A 25,531-nucleotide genomic window follows, 5' to 3' on the forward strand; every position below is an offset into this window, starting at 1 on the left:
GACTTATTGATCATGCATGAACAATTTACTAGCACACAAATAGCAATAGTGTGATACAATAATCTTAACAACACTTTGTGTATGCACCAAACAAGCAGCAGAATTATATTTTCAATTCTAGCCTTTTTACTTTAAAGTAATACTTGAGAAAGCACACCAGTTTTTGTGAATAGTTTTTAAGGGACCAGGGAGATGAAATAGAAAAAAAATCTGGAAAAAAAACCCCTTTTAGATTTTGGGAGGTATTTTTTTAACATTGGCATAAGAGTTAAATATAAAGGCAAAACCTGATAGACAACAAGAAGAATTAAAAGAGAAACTGAGGTTTTGGTTTTTTTTTAAAATGTAAGACATGGAAGCTTTTAGGCTACTGACATACAGTGGCTAAATGGCACGAAATTGAGATTTTTCAATCATAGATTTTTCAGAAAACCAGTGGGATGATTCATACATAAAAATTAACATTGAGTGGATTCATACATTGTACAAAATAAGAATCAAGCAAGCAAAATGTCCCTTAATTTGATCTATTAGGAAAACAACTGCAATTTGTTGCCAGAAGAATTACAACCAAACTATTATCCAACATTTGTTTAACTGCCAGGCAAAATTTATTTATTTATAAATCATCTGCTACTACAATCTGGGCTGAGAAAGAGAATGCTGTCCTATTAAATCAGTGGGGAAATGAATGATGATTCCCAAAGGTGCTTTTCCAAAGGCAACTGGACTTTCTTGGGTTTTTTTTTTTCCTTTGAAAACATTTCCGCTTCTCATCCAAAAGTTTCTTCTATTCTAAAGAACTGAAGAAGTCTCTTGGATAAGAAGTGAAATGTTTTGAAAGAAAAAAAGTAAAGTCCAGTTGCCTTTTGGAAAAGCATCTTTGGGATAATCTTGACCGGGACAATTGAAATCTCCACAGATGTATGATATCATAACCCTTCCTCAAATAGCAAAGCAAGTCTGTTAAAAGATTAGTAATTCAGAAGTCCTTGAAGTTGGGAAAGTGATTCCTACTATTGAAGTAGAAACACAAAGGAAAAGCAAAAAAAGGAACAACAAAAAAGAAGAAAATCTCCAAGAACACTCCCAAAATTGTATTAATAATAATAACTAGGCAGACCTAAGGCATTTTGCAATATAAAGTTCCTTTGTACATTGCTGTAAGAAATTCCTTTGAAATATTCACAGTAATGATGATAATTACCTGCAGCAAAAGTTCACCTTCTAGCATATTCATTCTCCCTCTGGTCTGCATGGTGCTGATGCTGTCCTGCATGCTGTTTCTTTCAGGCTTTGCTGAACTCCTTGACTTCAATGTAACTGTAGGGGGAAGAATGAAATATTCAAAAAGTATTATAAGCATTTCACAGAAGTAAATTGGATAAATGTACCCAACCAAAATGTAATTCTGAAATAATATTAATAAAATACATACCACTGAGTGTAGACAATATGAAATATAGAAGAAAATAAAAGCAATACAGCAACACAAAAATTCTATCTAGTCACTATAGTCAAACAGTTATATGGGTCTAAAATGCATGAATTCTTAACCTATCTCTACTCTGGTTTGCCAGCAAATGGTGGTATTCTGATTCGATGTGCAAGAAATACTAAGCAAACCCCTCTGGCTTTGCTTGATCCTCCCTTTATACCACCAGCCAATGGAGAACCAACTGCCCAACACAGCAATATTGCAATTGGAAGATTGCTTTGCTGATGGGTTTAGGCATCCTCCCACTTCTCCATTGGAAAAAGAAAGTAAGTTCTTGATGATTGGATATCTACAAAGGAAGCCAAGCCAATCAAGCAGCAGTCCTTGAAATATTAAGTCAGCTACATTTTAAAGAAATGTTATGTCTGTTTTAAAGGCTGTCCCCAATTGTTTTTTTCTAAAAGTGAAGCAGCTGTGCATCATCGCTAGGGGCAGCCTTCAAACAGCCTTGCACTTCTTCCAAATAGCGTGTCTACTGTGAAGTTTTTAGAAAACTTGGTTTGGTAGTATCTTTTGTAAAGCTTATTTTTCCAAATGTCTTGCATAGCCTTATTGGAATAGATTAAAATTGTTGCTTTGCTTCACCCAAGCAACCCACCTCAAGCTATTAAATCTATCCTGTCTGTTCAAGTGCAACACTACTAATGACTAATCCCAAAGCTAATTTCATATATTTAACATCTCTATTGGTCACTGTAACATAAAATCTATTTTGGCCTATACTAATGATGCTAACTAAGAATGTAATTTTGTCACCTGTCGAATATTTGTCACTGCAGGATAGCTACAATAATGATCTTGCAGCGCTTTCCAAAGTTTCCCACTTTTCCAGAGTGGTATGCAATTTACACACAATAAAATTGATTAGAAAATGAATTTTGGAAAGATTAGTTCCAATATGCATTATATTTTACAACAGAGTTAATCTTTTAAATATTAAACACATATAGTATTTGAATTTTACTACAATGGTAGTAAGAAGTAAATTTCAGTAAGGATGAAATATAGAGTATATAAAGTACCTATATTTAAAAAGCCAAAGAACATTGAAAGCAGTTTTTCTTATTAAGAAGCAACTACAAATTAGTCTCATCTAGATTTGCCAAAACAAGTTATTTCTTCGAAATATTTAAATAATAAAAGGTGTGAGTCCTAAAAGCTGCAAGTAAATCCTGTTATTTTTGTGTGGAAATTTAGCAACATTTTGGCACAGGGTAGCCTTGTCTGGGCCAAGAAATTAAGCATGGTCAAATATGGTTAAAGAGGTCCAAAGAATATTAGTGCTAAAGGGGCTTACTGGAAAATCACTCTGATAGAATGCAATGGCAACCACTTCTGCAATTGGCAAAAAAACCACAGTGATATTTCCATGAAGTCACAAAGAGTTGAATATTTCAATGGAGATTCTAGTTTAAGTGAGACTACAGCAGTAGCAGAAAAAGGACATAATTTTCTGAACTGCAATTTGACTGTAAAATACAATTCAGCTGTTTAGCTGTTTTTTCTCTTATAGTTAGTCTGTTCTGTTATGCAAGAACATGAATATAGTTAGTCTGTTCTGTTATGCATGACATGTTCTGTTATGCAAGAACATGGTTATCAAGATACAATTGTATTTATTTAATTTATTATATAACTAATTAATTTCTCTTTTCAGGATGATTAAAATGAAACTCCTCCATTCTTTTGAATCAAATAAAAATGGATGAAATATAGTAAGGATCATTTCAAAGGAAACCTAGGTAGGATTTTTTTTAAAAATGAAAAGTGCAAGTTTTGCGGAACTAAAATCCTTCTTTATCCTTCAAACCAATAGGTATGATGAAAAATAAACAACTCCAGAAATATATTCTGAAGCAACTGTATCTTCACAAATTAATATTAGTTTGTATATTTTATGTGTATACTTTGTAAAATTTAATAAATTATTAAACAATTAAAACAGTTATTTCATGAAAACTGTTCCTATACTGGCCAGATGAAAATATGTTTGGAGAAAGAGAAACTGTTGTGAGAGACATTGAACTTTTCCTTAATTATCAAGATGTACAAAACCTTCATCTTGCTGTTAAGAATGAGACAAGTCAGAAACTTGTAATGTCATAGTCAAATGCTCAATTTCCCAACAACTGACAACCTTGATTATCAAGTTTATAAGGGCATGATGACCTTATAGCAATAAAAATACCCTCCCCACAAAAAAACCCCACCACCAACTCTAAACCAAACAGAAAACTGATCAGAGACGTGTTTACACTATAACTGAATAGAAAAATAAAAGCCACTACATATAGTCCATTATTTTACATTGGGACCAGAATTTCCATTGCTAAGCAAGGCAATTATTGAGTTGTATTGAAATTCATAAGCTTTTTTTGCGATGGCTGTTACGAAAATACCTACAGTTATTAAATGAACCCTGCAGGCTTTCCCCTTTGACTTTGCTTGTCAGAAGAATGGTTAGAAAGATAGTAAATGGGGATGACATGACCATGGGGACGGTGTGACTGTCCTAAGTATAAGTCACCTTTTTCAGTGCCATTGTAATTTCAAATGGTCGCAAAATGGTTATAATATGAAGACTGCCTGTACCAGCTTGCCACCCTTAAAGGTAAAAGTTCTCCTCGCATATATATGCTAGTCATTCCCAACTCTAAGGGGCAGTGGTCATCTCCATTTCAAAGCTGAAAAGCCAAAGCTGTCCGAAGACGTCTCTGTGGTAATGTGGCCGGCATGACTGAACGCAAATACTGTTACTTTTTTACATGCTTTCAAACTGCTAGATTGGCAGAAGCTGGGACAAGTAATCGGAGCTCACTCTGTTATGCGGCGTTAGAGATTCAAACCACCGAACTTCCGATCTTTCTGATCGACAAGCTCAGCATCTTAGCCACTGAGCTACCGCGCCCCTTTGTCACTCTTACCCAAGAAGTAAAGCAATGAACAAATGTTTAATTGTTTTTTAAACAATGGGAGGATAGGAGCAATATGAGCCTCTGGAAGACTTGATTTTTACTAAAAATTACTGATCAAACCTGTCAATGTCTGTCCTTATTGCTCCATTTCTTTTTCACAAGCAGAGGTGAGCTATGACCTTCATTCTCCTTTAAGAAGCAAAAGTATATATCTTTGCAGAAAGAATTCTAAAAATATGAGACCGAAAGCTTGACGAAGGAGAAGAGTATAATTAATATCAAATGGAGTTATTTACAAAGATAGAAAGTCATGAGTTGCCTGAGAGCAAGTAGATGAACCCTAGCTCTAGTGGATCAGCTTCTAAACATTTATGCCCAACCCAATTTCTTCTCCATTTCTTGATCCAATCTTCATCTAATTTAACTACCACCTAAATTAAGCTGACTCGGCTGTGTAAAATTTTTAATAATGCTGATAGACCTCTAAACAATAGCATTTTCAGAAAAATATTGTGTTTATTCTCAAAATATATCTGGCCTTATTTTAATGAGTTTTAGGTCACCACAAAAACAGTTGATTGAAAGACTGTAAGTCTCTAAAAGAAAGAAAGCTAACCAGAAAAAGAAATTATTGGGAAAGATTTTAGGCTCCCAAATTTCTTTTCTCCCTGAAAATGTTTCTCACATTCACCTTAGCTCTAAGAAATATAGCATTCTAGAATTTAACAAATATTAGGTAGAAAACCTGGCATCACAAAGATGTGTATTGTGTATCAAAATATATAATTTTCTAAGATATAGATGAAAATTGGCACCATAGAGGAAAAGTACAACACTTAAAATTGCAAGTAGAACTCAACTAGCGATGATCATTTCCTCCATCCCAACATGCTGCTGCCTAACTATATTCTCAACCACCTTTCTCCATAAGAAAAGGTTAGATACTGGGCAAACAAAGTCCAGTATGGTGAGATCCTTAAATAGTTTGAGGAGTGGGTGAACCAATGGAGGAACAAATCTCTCACTCAAGGACAAATTCATCACTGCCAGAATCTACCCACAAAACACCTTCTGGGAAGCTATTAGCCAGGAGAGCATAGATCCAAAAAGCATGTGACCAAACTACATGTCTAATGATCCTGTCCATGTCTTCAGATTCAACATGTTCAAACAGATACCATTTAAAATAGCAAGAATCTGCCTTGGGCATCTATCTAAGACCTGTAGCAAGGTCAACATTCAACGGAGAACAAATCTCAGTGATTTTGTCTGAGAAATGCTGAGCAAAAAAGTTCTGCATGGTCTTGTAGGAGAATTTCTCAATCCCCCGAATCAAGAGGGCACATGTTACGCAAACAAGACTGCAGAATAGCTACTGGTGGATGGAATAGCAGTGAAAACGTATCAAATTCACAAGACATCAAGCTGGCAGGAATAGGCAACATTCCAGAAGATGGGTTCAACATAAGGGGTTGCCACAAAGAAGAGGAGATCAACTATTGGCCAAAGCACCTATACCAAGCATTGGATGGAAACTAATCAAGGAGAGAAGCAACCTAGAAGGGTAAATTTCCTGACAGAACAATTAATCAGTGGAATGATTTGCATCCAGAAGTTGTGGATCCCTCCATACTGGAAGTTTATAATAGATTGGACAACCATTTTCCTGACTCAATGACCCCCAAGGTCCCTTCCAACTCTGCTATTCTGTTAAAGTATTGTCCTTCTCTGCCCTTACAGTCAGGAGATAGGCTTGGTAATAGCAGCTCTAACCCACATTCACTCAAAATTTGTTCCTCATCCAGTGAAGTTCTCCTTTCAGTCTTAATTCTTCCTTGTTTCCATGATATGAAATTGATTATATAAATAATGTCCCCAAAGATATGAAACTGAATAACACTGAACAATTTTATAGTATACTGTACATTCACTTAGCATAAAAAAGTCACAATTCTATAATGTATTTTAAATAAGAACTACTTTACATTAGTGAATCTTAAACATGTTCTTTCTAAAAGGAGGGTCACATGTAACATTCTTTTTGAATACAAAATGTATACTTGAAAAGGACTTCTGACTAAAAGAGGAAAACTAGTGAAACTCTCCATATGGTTTACTAGTCCAACAACCTCTAATTCTGGAATGCTTCATAAAACAAATAAAACTAGTATCATAAAAGCACATTAGTTATATACAATATTTCATCATCCACATTATCCACATTATTCAGGCAGAATGATTCTTTCCTTCTTTCTTATAGCAATTTTCCAGTATTTAGAAAATTATTTTTTTTAACTCACAGACCTCTTCAATGAATAAAAAGTGGCTCCAGGGAAAAGTTACTCCAAAACTCATTAGGCTCAGCTCTTCATAAGAGAAGGAGAATGTTTGGTTTCATTCTGCTTGACCACTACAACTCAGTCTGTTGGAATTACATTTGAAAAGTATCTAGAAGATGGAAGTGGTACACAATTCAACATCTATCCTGTATAGTGGTGCCAAATACAGAAATTATCTGTATTTGATATTGAAAGATCTACATTGATCACTGGGGAGTGATCCTGGAGAGGAAAGCTATAGGAAACCTAGACAGCATACTAAAAAGCAGAGACATTACCCTGCCAACAAAAGTGTGTATAGGCAAGGCTATGGTTTTCCCAGTTGCAATGTATGGCTATGAAAGTTGGACCTAAGAAAAGCTAAAACTCCAAAAGAATTGAGGCCTTTGATCTATGGTGCTGGAGAAGACTCCTGCAAGTCCCTTGTGATCAAATCGATCAGTCCTAGAGAAGATCAACCTTGACTGCTCTTTAAAAGGCCAAATCCTGTAGATGAAACTCAAATACTTTGAGTTTTGCCACCTAATGAAAAGGAAGGAGTCACTGGAGAAGAGCCTAATGCTGGGAAAAGATTGAGGGCAAAATAAGAAGGGAATGACAGAGAATGAGATGGCTGGATGGAATCACCGAAACAGTAAGAATGAGTTTAAATGGAGTCCAGAGGATGGTAGAGGACAGGAAGGCCTGCAGGAATATTGTCCATGGGGTTGCGATGGGTCGGACATGACTTTGCAACTAACAACAACAACAACATTGATCACTAATTGATTATGAGGCATATATTGTACATTCAATCAGGGGTTCTTAATTATAAAGCAAAATAAATTCATAAGGTATTTATTAGATGTTGCACAAGTCCATATAACTCTATAAATAAATTCTCCTCCATATACTCTTTTTATACTACTTAGTTCTACTTCTCTACAGTTCTATACATTTAACAGAAGAACAGAGATGAAAGGGACCTTGGAAATCTTCTAGTTCAATTTCTTTCTGCCTTTAACATTATCTTATACTACATCGTGTCGATTTTTTTAAAAAAAAATCCTAGAACCAGTCACTGCAGGATTTTTTTGGGTAAGATTTCCAAAGTGCTTTCCATTGTCTGCCTCCTAGAGCTGAGAAAGAATCTGGCCAAATATCACTCAGGTGGCTGTGATCATAAGGTGCAACTAGAACTCATGGTCTCCCAATTTCTAACCTATTGCCTTAACCACTATACTAAACTGACCATGTTCTACCAGCTTTTATAATTTTATTCTCTATATGAAACTTTGCAAATGTATATATGTGTGTCAGAGGTAGGTTCCTGTATCGGTTGGTTCACTACAGTTGAAATTCACAGGTCATAAAGGGGCATAGTTTTCCACTCTGCCTTATAAACCACCTTTCCGGGAATTAGCAGGTCTCTTCAGTGACAACAAAGGAGCTTCTAAAAAGCTAGCTAATATACAGTGTCCTGAATACTTATCAACTCTCATGACACTGGAACCATTACATCAATCCTCCCTCTGAAGCCTGGAAAGCAGAGCAGCCTTTCTGGAGGAACTGGAACAGAAGGGTGTGTAGCAGCAGCTAACTTCAGCTGTTTGTTCTCTCTCTCTACTAGCTATGGTATCATCTGCATGATTGCATGAGCCAACTGATTTATCTGTATATTGTCTGCCACTGACCTCCTGATTTTATTCTGGAGTAAAGCAATTCAACGATAGGTAAGAGCAATTCTGGCAATAGACTACGTATTTCCTCAACAAAAAAAATGTGTTTACTTGATTAATAAATCATCTCACTCCAGTTCTTTTAGGCCTATTTATTCCAGCACACCTTATACTCTCTTTTACTGTCTTTATTTAACGTTATCTGACAAATATTGCAAACAAAAATTATTAGAACACCTTGGAAATTTAGATAAAAGGGGGATAATCAGCTGGTGAGAAATGTTCCTGTAGAATTGTTAGTAAAAAGAATGAGGGTTGTTCTTTCTATAGTATCATATCACAGGACCAATGTTGTGTTTCACAAAGAGTTTTCCTTTAGTTCCCTTTCAAAACTACAGTGAGGAGAATATTAAACTGAACTAAACTTGAAGCTGTCCTAAATTTTGTAACTCTGATTTGATGTAAATATGAGGCAGGTATAGAAGCTGTAATTTGATTAGGAAAATATGTTGTGAGAGAAAACAGCAATTTCTGTTCAGGGTTCTATGACTAAAATTATTTGCCTTAATATTGATTTAACTTGATCTACCCCTAAAGTTATGTAGTGTTTGATAATAGGCTGTGCTATGAAGTGCCCCTTTAAATATGGGTCTCATGCACAAGAAGCTAGTTTTCTCTGTCTCTTCCTACAACTTGCTGGTGTTCAAGACCCATCTTCAGTGCCCTAGGCATTTCTTATTGCAAGCATAGTGAACTTGTTTTCAGTTCACCCAATACAATCTTCCTGTGGGTCTAACTCTATGCCATTAGAACTGTCAGTGGACTTCTTTAAGAAGGATTTCGGCCAATGTCTGTCAAAATGTTTTACTACAATCAAATTACACCATCATGCTGCTGGGTCAGCTATTTTCCCACTACCACCTGATAAGCTCACTCTCTGATGCCATTTTTATAAAATGATTCTTTGGGACATGGACAGGTACGGTAATCTTTTCTGTGCCACTGCGGTTCCATAACATAATTGAATGCATTGATTCAGAACTAAAGGTGAGCACTTAAACTGGTATTAAAATATTCAGACAATAAATTATATATAATAAAAAAGATGACAATATAAAAGCAGTGGCACATGATCAACCACAATGAGTGAAAGTGACAAATTGCCAATGTTGTTGTTCATCACTCCTTATCTATTGCTATGTCCAGAAGCCATTATACAAATTCCATGATCTCTATATGAAAATGGAAATAAACAAGAATGGTGTGAACTGCAAAGTATACTAGCAAATTTCTCCTCTTTAAATTATCATCATAATTGTGCATATTTGAAATTGAAAAAAAAATTGCAGGAATTCAACAGGTTCTCAGGAATACCTTTGTTTACACAATAAAACTATCATTATTCTTTTGCCAAGTCTGGATTATGATGTAGCCATTTAAAGCATTTTTCAAAATGCTTTAAAAAAATCTCTTGAAGTTGTTTGCGTATCTCACTGCTTTGATGCATGACCTAGTTGTGTGTAGCTTCAGCTGATGGATAAAGAAACTGATATTTTTCTAAATAATTCTTTGAGACAAGCAAAATTTCAAAAAAAAATGGAGAATTAATACAGAATGCATGCATGTTTCTTCTTCTCATTTCAATTTTTCTGAATATTATTCTGGCGATGGAGGGACTTTTTCACTGATCCTTAAAGGACCACTAGGGTGTTCGTTGTCATACTGCCATCTAACAGAAGGTGAATCAAATTAGAATTTAGAAACTTGTATTTTAGGTGTACCACATTTCGAAGAGTCACACAAATGTGTCACCATTTGAAGTATATGATTTGAATTGTCTTACAATGCAGATTACCATATTTTTCGGACTATAAGACGCACCAGTGTATAAGACACACCAAGATTTCGAAGAGTAAGTAAGAAAAAAAGGGTTTTGTCTTCCCTGGTCCCCAGGAGCACTCTGCAGGCTTTAGCAGGGCTGTGGGAAGGCAAAAACACCCCTATTTTTGCGAAACAATGGCCTGTTTTTCACCCATTTTTCACAAAAAAGGGATGCAGGGCCAGAGCTTTGGGAAGCAAAAAATGGCTTTATTCGATGTATAAGACACACCAACATTTCCACACTCTTTTAGGGAGGAAAAAAGTGTGTTTTATACTCCGAAAAATATGGTAATTGTCATAGTGTTCCATGATGAAACTGGTGCTAGGATTTTATTGTGTACAATTTAATGAGAGAATAAATTTAAGATTAAAATTATTTATTATAAGGATATATAAGGGATTGTCCTATGCCCGAAATGCCTTATGCATTTCTTTGGCCAAACATTTGAAACCAAGAACACATTTTTACATATAACTGTCTTGCATTTGGCATTCATAACAGAATTAGTCTGTTATAATGTAGGATTTTTTTTAAAAAAAATCATTAAACAACTTATGTGTTGTTTCAATTTGTCTTCTTAAAAAAATAAATATCTATTTTGGAATTGAGTTGTAGGTGTTTTTACTTAGAAGGTCAGCTACTGTTAATACATTTCAAGATTAATTTATAAATGAATTGTGCATAAACAGAATTCTGTATCTAAAACATTACATTTTCTGGAGAACTAGAAAGTAGTTAAATATCTCATTTAAAGTAAAGCACATTTCACCTAAAAGTGTAATATTTATAATCTGTTATATAACTAACTAGATAACTAACTGAATATATGCTACTATTTAAAAGACATGATATTTTACAAACGGATGTCATTTTTCATTACTATGTTTGTTACATACATACATACATACATACATACATACATACATATATATATATGTTGTAATTGTACTGATAAATTGTAACACACACACATACACACACACACACACACACACACACACACACACACACACACACACACATATATATATATATATATATATATATATATATATATATATATATATATATATATATATATATTCTATAATAGGTTACTTTTGCATAGATCGTGTTAATTCTCAAAAATCTTCTTTGTCCATTTGCTGGATGAACGCTTTTACTTTATTTTTGGCACAGATGTCCTATAAAAGCTGAAATAATATGGTGTGTTCCAATTTAACAGATGTTCTTTAATTGACATCAATACATTATTAATGATATGAATAAAATATGTTTTCATTTCTTTTAATGTTACCAGCTTTTAAATTCAACTTGAATTCTAAGATTACAGAAAAATGAAGGTTACTCTTCTTACCTTAAGAAGTAAATTTTTAATTAGATATAAAAAAAAACTTTAATTTATTTAAAATACAAATTCATAGAAAGGGAGCTAACACTTTTTTGATTTTAATATGGATTTACAAAATATAAATCAAATTAAAACTTTAATTTCATTAAAAATTAAGAGAACCCAACTATATAATCCTTGACTTTGCATACGCTCTATATTTGCTAACATGGATATGGGAAATAACAGACTTTAAAAGTATCAGGATAGATTAGATCAACCAGAAGATAATATGAGATGGTAAACTGTCTGAGGAGTTTACTCTGAATAGATCTGGATACAAATTTATTTGTAAATTTGAGAAATAAAAAGTGGGGTAAAAGAGAAGGGATCCATTAATGTAATCCTAAAGATTAAAAGAATAAGTATATCATATATTGATCAAAACCAAATGATAATAGCTGCTATGAAGGAGATTATTATTGGATAATTTTATAATCAACTTCATATATTTGTTGATAAAATAGGCAAATATATAGAATGACCATTGGCTTACCTGAAGGGTCGTTTTCTGGGTGCTGCGAAGAAGAGTCCAAGCATAGGTTAAATACAGCCAATCTGCCCAGGACTGATTTGAAACTTTAAGCCATGCCTCTGGTGTTGACTATTCTTCAGATTTTTTTGGCGTGGAGGCGTGGACGTTGTGCACTGAAAAGTTCAGGAACAAGGTCATACAAAGTCTGCATAAGAGTCACATGTCCAGTTCAAAAGTCTGCAGCAAAAGGTGGAGACAGACCTCGGGGTGGAGTTGGACTCTCCTTTGCAGCACCCAGAAAACGATCCTTCATGTAAGCCAATGGTCATTTTCCTGGGTGCTACTTGAAGAGTCCAAGCATGGGACATACCCAAGTTAAATGTCACTAGGGCAGGAAGAAGAAGCCTCCAGGCTTCTCCAGGATCTCTCCGCTTGCATGGATGCCCTGAAGAACTCGCCTCCCAAAAGCCTCCTCCCCATAAGTAAATTTGTCCAATTTGTAGTTCCGAACAAAAGGAGACAAGGAATCCAGGTCGCTGCCCTGCAAATCTCCTAAATCGGTGCCTGAGTGGCCCAGGCCGCCGTGGTGGCAGCGCTTCTGGTGGAATGTGCGGTGATATGGCGTGGCACAGGTTTGGATTGTAGAACGTGGGCCAAGGTAATACAGGCCCGCAACCAACATCCGATGGTAGGAGAAGAGACTTTGTGGCCCTGGGAAGCAGATTGAAAGGATACAAAAAGCGACACGGAATGTCAGAAAGCAGCTGTGTGTTTAATGTATTTGCGTAATGTCCTGCGAACATCTAGCTTGTGCCATCTCTTTTCTTTAGGATGTTTGGGGTGCGGACAAAAATCTGGGAGGATGACCTCCTGGGCCCGGTGAAACCAGAAGTTGATCTTAGGGATAAATGCCGGGTCCAAACAGAGAATCACCCTGTCAGGTTGAATTAGGCATAAGTCCTCTCGAATTGACAGGGCTGCCAATTTAGAAATTTGCCGAGCATGTGATGGCAATCAAGAAGGCAGTTTCAAATGTCAGATGTTTAAGACTGGCGGACCGGAGTGGCTTAAAGGGTGAGCCAATGAGGGCCTGTAACACTACATTGAGATCCCAGGATGGGTACCGGCCAAGTTCGTCCACTGCCAGAATTGTGAACAAGGCAGCTACCTGTCGTCTGAGAGTATTAGGAGCCAAGCCTTGGTCAAGTCCATACTGTAAATAATCCAAAATTTGTGGAACTCTGGCCACAAATAGTCATCTCAACGCCATGCGCTCCTCACCAGGTGTCGAAGGATTTCTAAGTGGCGTCGTATATTCTGATCGTAGAAGGCCGCCTGGATGCCTGGATGGTATGAATGACCTTGGTGGAAAGACTACCCCTCCAAGACTGAGTGGCTGTGGCTACCGGCACCTCGGTTCAGTCAGCTGACTCCAACGCTGGCCATAGGGGGCGAACAACTGCCCCCTGTGGAACGGGCGCGCAATTTGGGCGTCCTCCTAGATGCCCGGCTGTCAATGGACGACCATGTGGCAGCCGTGGCTAGGGGGGCGTTCCACCAGGTCCGCCTGGTGCGCCAATTGCGCCCCCTTCTGGACTGGGATGCCCTACGCACGGTCACTCATGCACTGGTGACGTCTCGCCTGGACTACTGTAATGCTCTCTACATGGGGCTTCCTTTGGGACGCGCACGAAGACTGCAGCTAGTCCAGAACGCAGCCGCGCGGGCAGTCATGGGGAGTACTAGGTACTCCCACGTAACACCGCTCCTGCACGAGCTGCACTGGCTACCTGTGGTCTTTCGGGTGCGTTTCAAGGTTTTGACCACCATCTTTAAAGCGCTCCATGGCATAGGGCCTAGTTACCTGCGGGATCGCGTCCTCCCACATACATCCCTGCGGCCAATTCGCTCTCACAGGGAGGAGCTTCTCCTGGTGCCGTCCACTAGGCAATGACAACGGGCGACACCAAGGAGTAGGGCCTTCTCTGTGATGGGCCCAACCCTCTGGAATGACCTCCCCCCCGACATTAGAACCACCACTGACTTCCGCTCCTTCCGGCAGAAACTGAAGACACACCTGTTCCGACTGGCTGGTCTGGCATAATTCTTAACGTCTACCTCCTGGCATATATATTTCCTACTGGTTTTTTAGGGGACTTAATTTTATAGGACACTGGGGTTTTAAATTTTGTATATTTTAAATTATTTATTTAGCAATTACAGTTCTGTCTATTTTATCCTCCTCTTATTTATATTTATGTATTTATCCATTTAATAATTTTTAATTGTTATTATGTATGATGTTTTTGATATGGACTGTACACCGCCCCGAGTCCCTTTGGGAGAGGGGGCGGTCTAGAAGTGCTAATTAAATTAAATTAAATTAAATATCCCGACTTAGGAGGTCCCTCTCAAGTGCCACATGGCTAGTTATAACCACTGGGGCTCTGGATGTTGAAGGGCACCCTGGCTGAGAGAGTTGGGGAACCAGGTTCTTCTGGACCAGTAGGGAGCCACAAGCAGGACCTCCGCATCCTCCGACAGGATCTTCCGAATCACCCTGGAAAGAAGAGGCAATGGGGGGAATGCGTACCGCAATCCGGATGGCCATAGACAGTGAAGAGCGTTGACCCACTCAGTTAGCGGGGTGATAAAGCTGCTGAAGAATCTGGGAAGGTGTGTGTTCTATGGGGTAGCGAACAGGTCGACTAGAGGACAGCCGAAACTCAGAGACAATTGGTGAAACAGGTTCGGATGCAGGCGCCACTCCGAGTGATCGACCGTAGCCCTGCTCACAGTCCACTTGGATGTTGTTTATCCCGGAGATGTGCTCTGCTTGTATTGAGCACAGGTGTTTGTCACCCACCTTCCCAGGTGCTCGGTCTCTGCCATCAGGGATCTGGAACGAGTGCCCCCCTGGCAGTTTATGTGCGCTTTTGTGGCCACATTGTCAGTTAGGATTCTCACATGATGCCCCCTTGGAAGTGAAGGAGGACGAGCCGCACTGCTGTCAGCTCTGACCAGTTGATGCTGTGTGCCACTTCGGACTTCGACCATCTGCCTTGTGCAATCTGGTTGTGGAAGTGAGCACCCCAGCCGAAGAGGCTGGCGTCCATCGTGATGGTGAGACAGTCCAGCTCATTGAATAGGGTGCCCCTTGTCAAAGCAGGAGACAGCCACCACTGGAAGGACTGGCGTACTTTCGGTGAGAGCAGGACCAGTCGTTGAGAGTTTCTCTGGTTGGCCCTCTGGTATGGCAGGAGAAGCCATTGTAGATGTTGGGAATGAAGGCGTACCCATGGCACTATTAATAGGCACAAGATCATTTTCCCCAAGATCTGGGATAACTGTACTATTGATGCTTGCGATGACCGTTGCACTTGCAGCACCTGGTTTCTGATGCTTGCCAGTCGCTCCGGAGACAGGGAGACCTGACAGTTCATGGTGTCGATGATGCCGCCTAGGTGCTGCAGCCTGGTGGTCGGTGTCAGATGACTTTTTTCTTTGTTGATGGAGAACCCGTGCTGTTGGAAGGTTTGTAGTGTGTGTTGCAGGTCCTGCACTGCTTGTTGCCGTGCCGATGACTGGATGAGAATGTCGTCCAGGTAGCAATGTAGTCACACTGGATGAGATCTTAGGAAGGCCGCCACCGCAGCTAGTATCTTCATGAAGGATCGAGGAGCTGATGGCAGGCCGAAAGGTAAGGCTCTGTACTGGTAGTGACGGCCTGCATAAAAGAATCTCAGGAACTTGCGGTGAGCCTTGCGAATGGGGATGTGGAGGTAGGCCTCTTTGAGATTTATAGATGTTAAGAGATCTCCCGGCCTGATGCAGTCCAGGATTGACTGAAGGGACTGCATCTTGAACCTCCTGTAAACTATGTGATGGATCTAGTATCCCCATCCACCCCCCGGAACAAGGAAGAGAATGTAATAAAACCTTGACCCTTCCTGGCCTGTTGGAACCGGCTCTATAGCCCTGATTTCCCTGAGGTGAAGGATCTCCTGTTCCATTAGAGCCTTCTTGACTGGGGAGGAGGGGGTCGGGCATCGGATGAAGCATCAGGGGGGTTGGATATGAATTCTAACCCCAGACCTATGCATATTGTTTGAAGGACCCACTGGTCTGATGTGATCTGCTCCCATTGGGCGTGGAACAGCTGCAGACGCCCTCCAATGGGAGCCGTCCGCTGACAGTCACTTATATCATCTGAAGGGTCTGGGGCCAGACCCCCTGCGATAGGGACGCTTGGAGAAGGCCTGCTGGCAGCCCCTGTCATGAAAGGACTGACGGTCGTGGGGACTATCCGTGCCCTGGAAAAAGGGACGTTGGAAGGAACCGGAGGTGGATGGTTGCTCCGTGTTCCGAAAGGGTTGCCTTCTGTAGGATTGGGAACCCTTGCGATCAGACTTCTTATTGACTGAAGGCATGACCATCTTCTTGTCCTTGTTTTCTATGAGGACAAGATCAAGGGCCTCTCCAAAAAGCTTGCCACTCTTAAAGGGAGCAGAAGCGAGCTTCCATTTGGAATGCATATCCGCGTTCCACTGTCTGAGCCATAAGAGGTGTCGGGTGGTGACATTAGAGGCCAGAGACCTAGATGCGAATTTGGAAGGTTCAGAGTGGTGTCAGTCTGTGTGGCCGCAATTATCTTATTAACATCCTGCCTCAATTTGGTGTCCCCCACCAGGATTTTAGTGAGAAGCTGCCTTAACCAAATAGGGCCACCCTGGACAAGAAAGACGCAGAGGCGGAAGACTTAAAGGCCCAAGCTGCCGCCTGATGAGTTTTGTGGCAGGCATTCTTGGCCATCTTATCCTCCGCCTTGAACCCCTCTAATAGCTCGGGGGTGGGAAGGACTGAGGAGGAAGTGAAAGCCGCCACTGGCGCGTCCACTGGAGGCAATTTCAGAAGGTCCTCTAGACTCGCATCTACAGTGTACAACTTCTTATCATTACAATTTTGGAACTGGCACAATTTCCTGTGTTGGTTCTGGTTCCTCAAAGAGTCCCTCACTGTGGTCCGCAGGAGCAGGGACTGGGGTGCTAGTATCCAAACGGGTCGAGGCTTTAGCCTTATTCACAATAGTATTGATATTAGCATGCTTGAACAGGCCAGAGAAGACAGGCTTGTCAGGCACAGCAGCCTCATCCCCAGAGAACTCGGGTTCTGGGTCCGGACCAATGTCCTCCTCCCAGTCCGAATCCTTGCTGGCCATAGAGGAGTGTGGAGACTGAGGGTGCTGGGCCTGAGAAACTTCCTGAGAAGCTTCCTGAAAAGGTGCTGTGACCGGGGAAGGTTGGGTTTTGAGCAGGTGCTTGCTCGCTGCAACATGCCTGCCTCTATTCCCTGCAATATGGCCCTGGCTATGACATCCTGCATCTCAATGGAAAGATCGGAGCCCCGATCTTCCGGAGGGCGGTCCCTGAAGGAGGTTGACCGATTGTTGGGGAGCGAAAGGGCCCAGCAGAACCGGCTCTTCTTCAGGGTCAGATGGACAAGCAAATAGGTCGGCTTGGTCGACCATAGATGCCCCTGGAAAGCCTGCCATGGTGAAGAAGCCACAGAAGAAAATTCTTGGCCCTCATCCTCAATATCTGACACCCCCTGTTCTTGTCCCGTCTAGATCACGGGTGACTGGTTGCCAGGGGAAACCGACCTGGAAGACTGGGCCTGTTGTTGGGCCTTGGAGAACTGCTTTTCCAAAGCCTTCTGGCGTCTGAGGGCATCCCTGTCTGGGCCTAAACCCTGTTTAGTCCCCTGCCTGAAATAGGGCTTGCTTGCCTTGATGGCCTCTCTGGCTGCCTTGCCAGCCTGTCTGGTACAGGCCCTTCTGGTGGATGGGCCTGCCTGTGACTCCTCAAGGGCCCGGACTGCCATGTCTGGTTGTGGGGATAAAAGGCCTGGATAGGGAACTTCCCTCACTCACCACCTCGCAGTTGTGAAAGCCTTAGCGCTCTAGTGAAGAGACACTGAAGGCAGAAGCAAGCAAGGCTCAGCAGTTCGTTATAAGCAAAGATCAGTACGAGCTTTGAAGCTCCCAGCATCCCTCGCAGGTCAGTTGCTTCTGAGTGTGACCTCGTGTGGCTGCAAGCCTCCAATTCCGCCTTCACAGCGATTTGGATGCAGTATGAGGCAAAAACCCCACCGGAATGACCGGACAGGAAGGCTCCAGGTGGCAACCTGCAAGAGACAGGCAGTCAGGCAGCTGAGGCTATTTTGCGTGGTAATTTTAGGGCAAAGAAATGGCGGCCACAACTTTTGGGACTCCCAAAATGGCCACCGCAACATGCAACCTTCTTAAAATGGCCGCCCACACTCACAGGAATGCTCTGAGGCTCCGAGCAAACCGCCGGCTTCTTTGCAAGCATGGTCAGCAGCAACGAAGGTCTCAGCGGGGAATTAGATTGCAGCGGAATTGCTGCGATCATGCTGGCGTCGGCACTCCGACGTACGCACCTCCTCCAACAGCTGCCTGCAGCCTCACAGCGCCTCAACAAGCCCAGGACACCAGAGAATGAATTGGTGAGATTTCAGGGGAGTTACAGGGAAAAAAACTCACCAAACCTACTTCAACAATCCAAAGGGACAGGTAAAAAAATAAGGTTTTAAAGATTAAGCAGAAGAGAGTCCAAGCAATCTCCTAGGACTGAAAACAAACTCGAAGTGCGTCCACTGGGCTAGCTGAATTGAAAAAATCTGAAGAATAGTCAGCACCAGAGGCATGGCTTAAAGTTTCAATTCAGTCCTGGGCAGATTGGCTGTATTTAACCCATGCTTGAAATCTCTAAGCAGCACCCAGGAAAATACAAACAATACAGCAAATAAATGAAGGGATAAATATTGATGTTAAGGTCATGCTAAAAGATACAGGATATTCATACTTGTGATCTTTCTTTAATCCTGACATTCCCCCTGCCTCTTTTTTTTTCTAGCATACAGTTTGAATGGAGTTTTCAAGTTACTACTGGAATTCTCAGGTTTAAGCAAAATTTAAAAAGACTATAATTGCTAAATGAAAAAGAATGAAACCTACATCTTCAGAGTGGAATTTAACTTACTAACTACAGAAGGAAAAGAATTCCATCTGTACAACTGCACAACACTGTTTCCAATATAAACATACTCATTCTTAGATTCAGCTTTGAACTTGAATATCCAGATTTATCAATAGTCAGCAGTGCTTCTCTTTAGCAAAGTCTAGTGTACTCAATACCGAAAAGTCAGAGAAGACAATTGTTACATGACTTAAGCTCCTTTTGTTAAGACTACTGAAACATGCTTATATCAAGTTACCTGTAAAGCGTGTTTAAAATTTTTACTTTGGCACCGAGCCAAAGTATTGATATAAAATATGTAAACGTCCATTATACAATAATTACCTTCATTGTTCTATTAATATCTAGTTTAAATACTTACATGAAGGGTAAAAAAGAAGAAAAAAATTCTTCCATAAAGTTGTCTTGCATGTCAAGATTTTCAGAACTGGTTATTTCTGTTCCACCAGGTTCTGAACTATATTTTTAATGAGAATTATACAGATCCTTCTTTTATGGTTTATAACATTTTGTGCTGGAATTGTGTTGAAAAGTTGGAATTAAGATTGCCGGGAGAAATATCAACAACCTCAGATATGCAGATGATACCACTATAATGGCAGAAATTGAAGAGGAACTAAAGAGCCTCTTGATGAGAGTAAAGGAGGAGAGTGCAAAAGTTGGCTTGAAACTCAATATTAAGAAAACTAAGATTATGGTATTTGGCTGTCAATTCCTGACAAATAGATGGAGAAGAAATTGAGGTAATGTCAGATTTTATTTTCCTGGGCTCCAAGATTACAGCAAATGCAATCTGCAGCCAAGAAATTAAAAGATGCTTGCTCCTGGAGAGGAAAGCTGTGGTAAATCTAGACAGCATACTAAAAAGCAGAGACATTACCCTGCCAATAAAAGTGTGTATAATGAAGGCCAGGGTTTTCCCAGTTGCAACGTATGGCTGTGAAGGTTGGACCATAAAAAAGGCTGAGCGCCAAAGAATTGAGGCCTTTGAAGTATGATGCTGGAGAAGACTCCTGTGAGTCCCTTGGACTGCAAGGCGATCACACCAGTCAATCCTAGAGGAGATCAATCCTGACTGCTCTTTAGAAGGCCAGATCCTGAAGATGAAACTCAAAAACTTTGGTCACCAAATGAGAAGGAAGGACTTCCTGGAGAAGAGCCTAATACTGGGAACTATTGAAGGCAAAAGAAAAAGGAGACGTCAGAGAATGAGGTGGCTGGATGGAATCACTGAAACAGTAAATGTGAGCTTAAATGGAGTGCAGAGGATAGGAAGGCTGGAGGAATCTTGTCCATGGGGTCGCAATGAGTCGGACATGACTTCGCAACTAACAACAACAACAAACATTTTATTAAGGAGAACTTGATATGTCTGTTGACCTGTATCTGTTGACTTGTAATCATTGTGCAATGTGCTTTAGCTAACTGTAATTAATGTTACTGATTTTTGTGCTTGGACAGCCAGGTGACACTACTCATGTTAGACATAATTGTTACTTAGTCCACGAAATAGATTTCTCTAAATCTCAAGTCCAGAAAAAGAATGATTGGAAGTGTGTTAATTCAAAAAGGCATGAGGAAAAATTTAGAATTCAAATAGTTAAGTAGATAAATATGTATAGTTTATACAGCTTGTTTGTGAAAATTGTATTGTAAGCAAGTTTGCTAAATATGGAGTTAAGATCTGGTATGTCAGCATTTTAAGAAAACAGTATTTGAATTACTGCTAAATTAAGTTTGAAATACACCCAGTTCTATCGATATACTAAAATTGTGATTCTAGTTACATTTACCTGAATTAAACCCCACTAGCGTTTATTACTTAATTACTACAAAACATACATATATAGCTTTGTGCTGTTAAGTTTATTTATTTTTTTCAAATGTTTTCCTATATAAATGGATAAGAACAAATCATAAACTAAATTGTGTGGACCTCTTATGCTCAAAGAAGAGGTTGTATAAATAAATACTTTCTCTGAGAAGCACTTTGAAAATCAATTTGAAAATAACCTTCAGAACCAAAAAAATCAATGAAGCAAAATTTTCAAAAGCTATAAATAGGCAATATAAAAACTACACAGAAAAATTCCTGATAGAAGGAAAACATGATATTTACTGTAGGATGAGTATAACTTTATATAAGCGAGTTTGTAGTTTACAGAGCTTTGTTCTCCATATTTAGTAATTAACTGGAAATAAAATTTTAATTATTTTAAGAAAGGATATGCAAAATTTAAGTAATAAATGAAGGTCCATCAAAATAGTCTCTGCTTTATCTTTGGTAGGTATTATCTTAGTTAATTTTTAATCATTATACAAATTACATTAAACCAATAAAAAGGAATTCAATATTAAACATATCTACAGCTACTTCTTATACAAACTGAAATATAATTTAGACAATCATATTAAATTTTATATTAACAAATGAAACAAGATTATTCCACTTGAAAATCATCTCAATTTGTAGTATAATGTAGAGATGTTTTGGAAATGTTTCCATCGCTGTAATTTGACAAAGTTTTTCAAACAAGTTGTTAATAGTTAACTATTCAAATCATACCAATATCTGGCAGTAACCAGTAATCCTAGCAGGTACAAACACATGAGCTTATTTTGTATGGTTTGTAGCTATGGTGGTTTGCACTTGCTGACTATCAGTACTAATATTGGCTATAAATAATAATTTATTAACTATATTAACAAATCATTACATAAAGTGAAAAGGTCTTCTTAGATGCTTATAAAAAGGGGATTACTTAAAAAGAAAAATATGGAACATGATATTCATTCTGCAAACTTCAATACAAAAAATCCTGAATAATATTTCTCTTCCATCTTTATCTTTGTTTTAATATATCAACAGAACTGACAGGATAAGACAAGTTTAACTTCTGTTTTAAAACATTTTATATGCCTATCCTTTGCTGTAGGAAATAATTAGATATCAAATTAAAATGCAACTTCATGGTTCACAAAACATGTATCTGTTTGCTTAGTATTTAAAATCCAGATGATATCTCAAAACTTCAAAACAATTTGATGAAAAATGTATAGCAAACTATTATTTGTACACCATTATTTATTGCAAAGCATTATGGAATCATGACAAAGTAATCTATACTTCTGTCCCTATCCCTACCTTCTACATGCAAATTTCTTGTCTTGATCACTGCAGAATAAAATCTAAATTTTAGACACAGATTTTTAAAATATAATATGCAACCTACAAGCCCAATTTAAATATCATTATATTATTGATAGTAAAAACAGATTTTAGCAATGTTACAATACTAAGTTAAAAATAGTACACCAAATTATGGTAATAAATCAACTTTATAACCAAAATTGCCACACAGAAAAATTCCACTCCATATAATTGCTGCAAACTTTATTGACCCAAACAAAAGAAATATCCTGCCTGCTATTTAAGTAAGTGGAATCTCTCAAGATTGTAAACTTACAATTTTTCCTGTTCTAATACAATGAAAAATTGCGACATTGCTATTGAATTGGCCATTCAATATTGAATTGAACTCAAAACGTTATTAAAATATTTTCATTATTTCATAATCAAAAGCCAACATGGGTTTATCAAAAATACATCATGCCAAACAAATATTATTGCATTCTTTGACTAATTTGGCTAAATAGTGGACCAGAGAAATGCTGCATATATAATTTATTTGTACTTCAGTAAGAGATTTGATAAAATAGACTACAATCTACTACTTGATAAGATAGAAAAGGCAGGTTAGACAACATCACCACCAAATGGTGGCTAACCAACCGCACTCCATGTGTAGTCCTCAATGGAACTGCATCTATATGGAGGAAAGTATGCAGTAAGATACCCCAAGGCTCTGTCTTCAGCCCAGTACTTTTCAATATCTTCATCAGTGATTTAGAGGAGAGTGTAAATAAGGAATTCATCAAATTTGAAGACAAAACCGAGTTGGCAAGAATAGCCAACACTCTAGGACCGTGATGGCGAACCTATGGCACGCGTGCCACAAGTGGCACGCGGAGCCATTTGTCAGGGCACGCAAGGCGCTGCCCTGTCAGCTGGCCAGCGCGCATGCGCGCGATGGCCAGCTGAGTTCACCTTTTTAAAAGCTTTTTTCGCCTTCCCCAGGCTCCAGAGGCTTTATAGGAGCCTGGGAAGGGCGAAAAGAGCCTCCCCCCCGGAGGCTTCAGGGACCGTCCCTAAAGCCTTCGGAACGCTTAAAACCACCCTCCGAGCAAACTGGAAGTGACTTCCGGGTTGCTCGGAGCGTCATTTTAAGCGTTCTGAAGGCTTCAGGGACCGTCTGGACGGCGGAGGGAGGGGGGACTCTATGGCCTTCCTGCCATGTGTCCCGCACAGGAATCCGTCCCCTCGGGGCTTTTCGCGGGCGTCGCAAGGATTAAGCTGAAAGGGGGGGGACGGGGAAAGCGAAGGGGGCTTTGTTGTCCTCCTTCTCCTTCTCCTCCTTTCCCCCTCCGGCTCGAACGCGGCGCCAGGGCCTGGCAGGCAGCAAATGAATCGGAGCCTGCCGACTGGAGGAAGAGGGTGAGAGGCGGGTCCTGTGAATGGCGGCAGCAGCGGCGGCAATAGTCGCACCTCGGCGGCGGGCCGCCCCGGCTGGGAGACAAAGGAGGGGAAAAGCAGCAGGCAGCTGAGTTGCGACTATTGAGCGCGGCGCGGCGCCGCCTAAGGCCGGGATCGAGGCGGCTGTGCGGCCTGCCTGGCGTGGCGCGGCTAGAGGAGGAGGCGAGGGCGGCGCGGCCGAGACCTGACGGCCGCGCAGCCGCCTCAATCCCTTGCGCCGCTCCGCCCAGCCTCTGCGCGCTCGCTAGGGCCCGGCCTTCACATCGCTGCCGCCGCCGCCGCCACCAGGACGGGCTTGGCCAAAGGGAAATCCGTCAGGCCTCAGCTGCGCCCGCCCTGGCGGCGGCGGCGGCGATGTGAACGCCGGGCCCTGGCGAGTGCGCAGAGGCTGGGCGGAGCGGTGTCAGGACACCGGGCCCGAGGTGCCGCGCAGCGGAGGTGTTCCGAGCCTGGGCGATTGAGACGTACGTCTCGTGCCTGTTCAGGGACCGTCCCGAGGATTCCCTGAAGCCTTCAGAGCTCTTAAAACGACCATCCGAGCAACCCGGAAGTCACTTCCGGGTTGCTCGGAGGGTGGTTTTAAGTGTTCCGAAGGCTTCAGGGAAGTCTCCGGACGTTCCCTGAAGCCTCCAGAGGGCCTCCGGGGGCCGGGGGAGGCTCTTTTCGCCCTCCCCAGGCTCCTATAAAGCCTCTGGAGCCTGGGGAGGGCGAAAAAAGCATGCAAAAATGGGCGCGTTGTGCGCGCATGCGCACTGGGGGGCGCGTTGCATTATGGGTGCGGCACGCCCGCACACGACCCCCCCGCGCTCCCCCCACTTATGGCACGCGAGCCAAAAAAGGTTCGCCATCGCTGCTCTAGGAGATAGACTAAGATGCAGAAGGATCATGGCAGATTTGAACATTGGGCTCTATCTAACAAAATGAAATTCAATGGTGGCAAAAGTTCTACATTTATGTAAGAAAAACCCAATGCACAAGTATAATATAGATGGTACCTGTCTCAATAGTAATTACTATGAAAAAGATCTTGGAATCTTAATATGAGCCAGCTGTGTGCTTCAGCTGCCAGAAAAACCAATATAGCCCTACGATACATTAACAGAGGACAGAATCAAGATCATGTGAAGTGTTAATACCAATTTATAATGCCTTGGTAAGACCATACTTGGAATATTGCATCCAGTTTTGAACATCACAATAAAAAAAATGTTGAGACTGAGAGAAGAGCAACAAAGATGATTAGGGGACTGGATTGGGATAGTTGAAGAAATCAGGTATGCCTACTTTATTAAAAAGGACTAGAAGTGACATGATAGCAGTGTTCCAATATTTGAAGGGCTGCCACAAGAAAGAAGGGTACAATCTATTCTTCAAAGAAACTGAAGGCAGGACAAGAAGTAATGGATGGAAACTAATCAAGGAGAAAAGCAACCTAGAACTAAGGAGAAATTTCCTGGCAGTTAGAACAATTAATCAGTGGAACAACTTGCCTCCAGAAGTTGTGGATGCTCCAAAACTGGAAGTTTTTAAGAAGAGACCAGACAATCTTTTGCCTGAAATGGTATAGGACAGTGATGGCTAACTTTTTCTAAAGGTGTGCCAAAACTGTGTGCGCATGCTATCACACGCATATGCCTGCCCCCCCATCTGTGCATGTGTGCACAACCCCCAACTGGCACATGCAAGCACAAACCCCTACAAATGCATGCGTCCGTCCCCCCC

The 25,531-nt window shown here is 40.5% G+C and overlaps 1 protein-coding gene across 1 annotated transcript in view; it reads right to left on the reverse strand.

The window, feature by feature from the left end:
• The window catches only part of AHR (aryl hydrocarbon receptor), a 68,796-nt gene that overhangs the window by 15,783 nt on the left and 27,482 nt on the right, over positions 1 to 25,531 (reverse strand). Inside the window, exon 3 of the mRNA XM_081933743.1 lies at positions 1,208 to 1,323. Within this exon, the coding sequence (XP_081789869.1) occupies positions 1,208 to 1,323 (116 nt within the window). The remainder of the gene's footprint in view (positions 1 to 1,207; positions 1,324 to 25,531) is intronic.

This window comes from Natrix helvetica (genome assembly GCF_964273705.1).
Source record: "Natrix helvetica genome assembly, chromosome: Z".
NCBI lineage: Eukaryota > Metazoa > Chordata > Lepidosauria > Squamata > Natricidae > Natrix > Natrix helvetica.